The sequence below is a fragment of the Nicrophorus vespilloides genome, unplaced genomic scaffold, assembly GCF_001412225.1.
Source record: "Nicrophorus vespilloides isolate i.1.1-1 unplaced genomic scaffold, Nicve_v1.0, whole genome shotgun sequence".
NCBI classification, from domain to species: Eukaryota; Metazoa; Arthropoda; class Insecta; order Coleoptera; family Silphidae; genus Nicrophorus; species Nicrophorus vespilloides.
The window spans coordinates 9,315-15,070 of NW_017098778.1; the positions used below are offsets into that span (position 1 = coordinate 9,315).

At 31.2% G+C, this 5,756-nt stretch overlaps 1 protein-coding gene across 1 annotated transcript; it reads right to left on the bottom strand.

The window, feature by feature from the left end:
* Positions 1-311: 311 nt before the first annotated feature.
* Positions 312-2,998, bottom strand: LOC108563178. Its single transcript, XM_017921782.1, has 4 exons — positions 2,899-2,998; positions 1,469-1,641; positions 861-998; positions 312-805 (listed from the first exon to the last, which is right to left on the bottom strand). Exons 1-4 carry the CDS (start codon positions 2,981-2,983, stop codon positions 539-541), a joined length of 663 nt encoding a protein of 220 aa, XP_017777271.1. The 5' UTR covers positions 2,984-2,998; the 3' UTR covers positions 312-538.
* Between the last annotated feature and the right edge of the window lie 2,758 nt (positions 2,999-5,756).

Genomic DNA, 5,756 nt, shown 5'->3' on the forward strand with positions numbered 1-5,756 from the left:
TATATATATATGTATGGATTTATATATTCATACATTTTTTTTTGCGTTATATATTCTGTGCTTTCTTCGCTTCTGCTGGTGCTTTCCCCCAAAACTGTGGCCAACCCACTAACAAATTCCTTTCATATTCCACCCCGTCATCATGAAGCCTCCGGCGCTAAAGATCTTCTCGAACATTGTTTGATATAAGCTGTTTTATTTCGAGATAAGGCATGTCTGGCGACGGACGACAAAAAAAAATGTGGATAGGAGAAGAAAATTAAAAAAAAAAACTAGGTAATGAAAGAAAAGCATGATTCTGAACTGTCGGTAAATTTTCAAAGGGTTTGATTTTTTTTTATTTGAAAAAAATAATATGCAAATCTAGTGGTGTGTGTAAAATAAACAAAAGAAATTCAAAACTAAGTCATGTTGTATGTATATCGGTGCACGGTTAATGTGCAAATATCGATTTCGCTTCTTCTGTGCATCTTCTGTGCGGTGCGCGCGTTAGATTGATTTAAAATCGGGGCTCGGTGGAAGATGTGTTGCTTCGCTTCTAATTCGATCGGGGTTTGAGGGTCCGGCTCGCCGGTGGCGGCAGTCTGGTGAATCCGGCCGCATCGAAGACGGGCAGCAGCTGCTCCTTGCTCTGTCTGAGCATCTCCTTCTTGAATGGTTCTGTTGGGAAATAGGTGGCGCCGTAGAAGTCGAGTCCTTGCTGAAGAAGATTGTTGTACTCCTCCAGGGATGCCAAAGTTATGCGCACCGGGTTCGGTGTTCCCGGTGATTGGTCAACTTTCACGGACACACGGCTCACCTCAACCTAAAACGTCTTGATCGCATCTTCTTTCACAAGCTAAATAATAACAACTGCTTACGATGGAGCTGTATCTGTACAAACTGGCTCTAATGTCATCCTCTGGTAGGTCCACAGGTATTTCGTGGACCAACAGGGAGAACGTTTTCTGAGGTCTACAAGGGATCGCCACTTTTCTGTATAATCTTCCACCGGTTACCTAAAATCAAACAGTTATTATGTCTGCTTATTGTTGCTTAATCTCCTCCCCAAAAACAATTGAATTTGGTCTAAGTTTCGAACTCATAACCGTAGCAACATTTTTTTGTAAAATAGCCTTACTTGATATCTTTTTTTTTAATAAACAATTGAGGCGCAATGCAACTACAAACAAATATGTTTGTAATATTACTTTATATTTTTAAATTTGAAAAACAAAATTGTCTTTCTGATTATGTTGTGGAGACACTGGTTTCGTTGCACGGTTCAATAAATTTAATGAAGTGAATAGCATTAAGCGGATGATGAAAAGTTTTCGTTACGCCCACAAACAAACGACGTTTCCATCGGAAAAGAAAAATTTGCAATTCATATGACAGAGGGGGTGAGTAGATGGAATAGGTGGAGAAGGAGGAAGAGAGGACGCTAAAAGAACGAAATGCTATATGCACGGTTCTCGGATCGTTTCACCTTATGGAATCCCTTCCGGAAGACCTGCTGGTAGTCCTCCGGCTCGGAGAACTTGAACAATATCCCGGTGGCAGTTTTCGTCAGGCTGAAACTTCCTCGGAAGTTCAGTTTGTCGCAGATGTTGGCCGCCTTGTCTAGACTCAGGTCATGCGACGGTGTCAAAAGAAATGCCCCTGCCAAGAACAAAAAAAAAAGAAAAGAAACGCAAAGCGCATTAGATTTAACTGAAAGAAACAAAAATGTAAAAAACATAAATGGTAAACTGAGAAGAAGAATACTGGAAATCGTTTTTGTTTCAGTTTTTTGTTTGTTTTGGTAGCGGAGTTTGCAGATGATGTAACTAGATAATTGCGGACTAATTCCGCAACGGAATAAACAATGGCGTGCCTAATAACGCTCTAAATGCTATTATGGGTCATCAAACGCTTACTCGAACTGGAAGTGCAATTATGTGGTATAATATTACATCTGCATTTATACTCTCTCTCTCTCTTTCCAACTACTTTGGTTACAACTTCTTCTTTTTCGAAACATCCCATCGTTTCCGGTCTTGTTATAACAAACGTATTATTTAAACACATTACCTTAACTACTAATTGTAGTGCTACTGCATAAAACACATTATGTACTCCACAGTTTTTCAAGAAGATTTCCTACTATTATTAAACTTCACTTTTAAATTTGTATCTTATTAAACAATTTACATTACATTAGAAAGAAGTAGAAAACCATACAATATAGCTCAACAAAATTTGATTGTGTAAATTTTGAATGTGTCAAGAAATGACAACTGTCACCTTGCGTCAAAACGGGGAAAAGCAAAAAAGTTGAGAAACGCTAAATAAAACAGTTGAAAAAATAAATCTAATTTTTAATAGAAAAACAAATATACGTAGAGTTATATTCGAAATATTAATATAATAAATTAGTAGAAAATTGTACTTTAACAAATCGTTGCTTGGTTTAACTTAATTGAGTAATTACATTTTAGTAGTATTCAAAATAATTCTGCAAAAATTTGAAAAAATATATTTTTTTTCTTAATTTGAAGATAATATAATGGAAATTTAGATGTAAATTAGAAATTTAAATATTGTTAAAAGTTTATAAGACGTTCCACAAATGTGAGATAATTAAAAAATGGATATATTAATAATACTTGTTACAATCTGAGTATACAACCATATAATTTTTTTAGAAGGATTGAGAAAATATGATGTTTTATTTGATAAATATTAAATGAAAGTGCGTTTAAATGAAATTACATTTTCTTAGTAATTTGTTGATGGTCTATAGAATTATTGTTTTATTATAAGGAAAGGTAATAATAGAGACTAAAAGGAAATGATTGTTTACTAAATTTGTATATTTTCGTATCGATTGCGTGCGAACAAAAAGGGATGATAGAAATGAAAAAGTGAATGTTTTACCTTTGGTGAGAAATCTTCCTTGGTCGCTTAAGTCACTGTTGGTGTCGTCGTTTTCTCCCATGATATCACCATAAAGCACTGACATGCTGTTCAAGCAAGAAGCAGTCTCAAGCCACTGGATCTTCAGTCGCCGACCCATCCGGTTTTTATACTATAAAGGCCATATAATCCACACACCCACAAAACCTCCTTCACTCCAATCGTTATTGGAACATATCAATGTCTCATAGACAATTAACTCCCATATTCCGATATACCAATTTGATACTAATTTAAAAATTACACGCTGCACGCATTAAGGAATCATTACGTTACTCTCATACCCACACACAGAATTCGCCAAATTCCAAAATACACATGACATATTCTTCACTATTCAACAAAATTACTGATATTTCTTGAGAATTTATTGAGAAAATAACTAATTATTTTCGAAATTTCGAAATTAATTAAATTTCTATAACCGATTTATCAATAATTTGTTATAGTTTGTTTACTACTCCTATTAGAATACCTTGAAAATTTATAATGAGAATATCATAAGTTCTTAAGTATTTTGTACATGAAATTGATTAGATTAATTTAAATGAAAAATGATGAAATTACTTCGTTAATCGTTAATTTCGTTTTCAACAAAGAGAAATCACATTCAAAATGTGAGTATGAAGTTGATTGTTTGTTCTTTTTTTCGATTTTATTCAACTATGAATAAAATCGAATGATTTTCAATAAAAATAAATGAACACGTTTTCAAAGTCATCTTTTAATATCGTTGTTTGTTAACATTCTCTCAGCAATAAATTCTTTAATTTCGTTTTCATTTTCTTTGTCTTTATTGTTAACAAGGTTTTCTAAATCTTTCACTGAAAAACATAGATACATTCAAAACCTAATGATTGAAGCAACTAATGATTGGATAACTTTATTTCTAAGTTCTTGGATGTTAAGCTTCGTTATCAGAGGTAACCTTAAACGAGCTATGACTTTCTAACACTAAACTCTTTGTATCGAATTGTAGCAAATACTTCGAATCAATTGATATAATTGATAGTTTTTCTTGTATATTTTAATGTATATTCTAATTTCATTAAAAAAAAATTCTAAATGTATTAACTAAATTGGTATTAATTCTTTATGAATTTAAATCTTAGTTATTTTTACTTAATTAATAAAACAATTACATAATCAATTGTTAAATTTTTTCCACTACAAAATTGTTGTTTGTTCGCGAAATGCAGCAACGAGTATTCGTTATGCTTGTATGCATTATTATTTTTCAACCTTCCGAATGTTTTCACTTTGCCAATGTAATATTTATGAAAACGAATGGACGATATTTGCATTGAAACTGATCGAATATTATCCAATTGTTTTATTTCATTTTTTATTTTTACTTGCATTAAACTGTTTTAATGGAAAATCCCGTTTCGCTGAAACGAATGTACACAAAAAAAAAATTCAATAACATATGCGCAAAAATAATATTGAATATTGTATATATAAAGCGGTTTCCATCTAACACTGTACCAATTGATCGTGTTATAGGAGTATTGACTGTACTAAAATGAAATTTCTTATAACGCGGTACAAAATTAATCACGAACTATGTGTTATTTATAAAATACTGAAAAAAACACGCTTTCCATCTAACACGGTACTAAATAATCGTGTTATATGAGGATTGATTGTACTAAATTGAAATTTCCTATAACACGGTACAAAATTACTCACGTTATAACTAAGTGTTATTTATGTACTGTTTTTATATAATACAGAATAAAACACGCTTTTCATGTAACACGGTTCCAAATAATCGTGTTAAAGGAGGATTGACTGTACTAAATTGAAAATTCTTATAACACGATACAGAATTGATCACGTTATAGCTATGTGTTATTTATCTATTTTTTTTTTTATAAAATACAGAATAAAACACGCTTTCCATATAACACGGTTCCAAATAATCGTGTTATAGGAGGATTGACTTTACTAAATTGAAATTTCTTATAACACGGTACAAAATTGATCACGTTATAGCTATGTGTTATTTATCTATTTTTTTTATAAAATACTGAATAAAACACCTTTTCCATGTAACACGGTAGTAAATAATCGTGTTATAGGATGATTAATTGTACTAAGAGGAAAATTTCTTATAACACGGTACAAATTAATCACGTTATAACTAAGTAATATTTATATATTTTTTTTATAAAATACTCAATAAAACACGTTTTCCATGTAACACGGTATCAATTAATCGTGTTATAGGAGGATTGACTGTAGTGAATTGAAGTTTTTTTTATAACTCGGTACAAATTAATGTCGTTATAACTATGAATAATTTATCTATTTATTTACAAAATTCTCATTAAAACACGCTCTCCATGTAACACGGTACTAATTAATCGTGTTATAGGATTAATCCCGTTATAACTATTTATGATTTATCTACTTTTTATAAAGACTTATAAATAAAGCGACTGATTTCTCATGTAAATCTTGTTAAAATAAAAAACACTTCGAATAGTGCGGCTTCAGTATAATCCGCTTTGAAACTTTCAAAACTATCTAAATTTTAAATGAGAAAAATAAAAACAAATATACATGGTCATTTTTGTCCCTTTATGTTCTCAATTATCTTTTTGTCCTATTTATACGTTTTAAATTCATTGATTAGTCCGGTTACAAACAGTATGGTTGATAACACCCGGCGAATCCACTCATTTTGAGTTTGCATAAAATTTAAATTTACTATAAATATACAATTTTTAACTTAAACATACACAAATTGCAGCTAATTAGCTTTAGAAGAAATACTTGAAAATTAACAAAAAAAAACAAACTTTTCAAATGTT